This window comes from Plasmopara halstedii (assembly GCF_900000015.1).
Source record: "Plasmopara halstedii genome assembly, contig: Scaffold_430, whole genome shotgun sequence".
In the NCBI taxonomy this organism is placed as follows: Eukaryota; Oomycota; class Peronosporomycetes; order Peronosporales; family Peronosporaceae; genus Plasmopara; species Plasmopara halstedii.
In genome coordinates this window covers 971,901-972,791 of record NW_020187350.1, presented here as the reverse complement: position 1 = coordinate 972,791, position 891 = coordinate 971,901, and the positions used below count along the sequence as shown (strand labels likewise).

Genomic DNA, 891 nt, shown 5'->3' with positions numbered 1-891 from the left:
CCTCGTCAACGGTATGACGGGGGAGGAAAATGGTGACGTCCGCCTCGAGGCTATGCCTACAGTAGATGCTTTTCTTGAGCTGGACGAGACGTCCCTTGAAGATTTCGGCAGTGCCTTGAAGGCAGGCGATTTGGCCGAGGTGGTCATTGTGCGACCGGAAGAGGAGATAAACTCGTCATCGCTTTTGGATGAAGCTGTCTTGGAGGACACCAAGAGAGTGCTGGACGCAAGAATTGAATTGTCGATCCTATGGAATCCCTTGGATCCGTATTAGTCTTCGGATAAGGAATTTCAAGACGTCGTCTCCAAAAACCCGCCTTCGGTCCTAACTCCGGACCGAGGTGTGCCTCATGAGTTCGACCTGGTTCCAGGAAACAAATACTGCGTAACACGCCAAAGGCCCCTGCCCAAGAAGCAGTGCGACGTCATTGGCGCCTTTTTCCGTGCGAAGCACGACGCAGGAATGGTACGTGAGAGTATGTCTCCCCATTCGACACCTACGTTTTGTGTTCAGAAGCCGAACAGCAAGTGGCGAATCGTTCATGCTTACAATAAGCTCAACGCTGCCACCATTCCGGCACACACACCGATTCCTAGAAAATATGTTCTTCAGAGCGACATGGTGGGATGTACGAAGTACAGTGCACTCGATTTGGTAAATGGATATTGCCAATTGCTCATGAGAGCGAGTGACATTCCGCTGACATCGGTAAGCACTCCGAACGGCATGCTCTGGGAGTGGCTGGTGATGCCCCAAGGGCTGTCAAATGCACCACCAACATGTTATCGTCTTGTGCCGCAGTTGTTCAGGCCCCACAGGGCGTATGCAGAGACATATTTGATGACATTTTCCTTCACAATCGTGCGGAGCACGGGAGGACGGATGAAGAA

The 891-nt window shown here is 51.9% G+C and overlaps 1 protein-coding gene across 1 annotated transcript; it reads left to right on the top strand.

The window, feature by feature from the left end:
* Nucleotides 1–13: 13 nt before the first annotated feature.
* On the top strand, nt 14–274 carry PHALS_09769 (reverse transcriptase; the record flags this gene model as incomplete). The annotated part of the gene is made up of 1 exon (XM_024725084.1): nt 14–274. The coding sequence occupies one exon, from the start codon at nt 14–16 to the stop codon at nt 272–274; it is 261 nt and encodes an 86-aa protein (XP_024575896.1).
* Nucleotides 275–891: the final 617 nt, after the last annotated feature.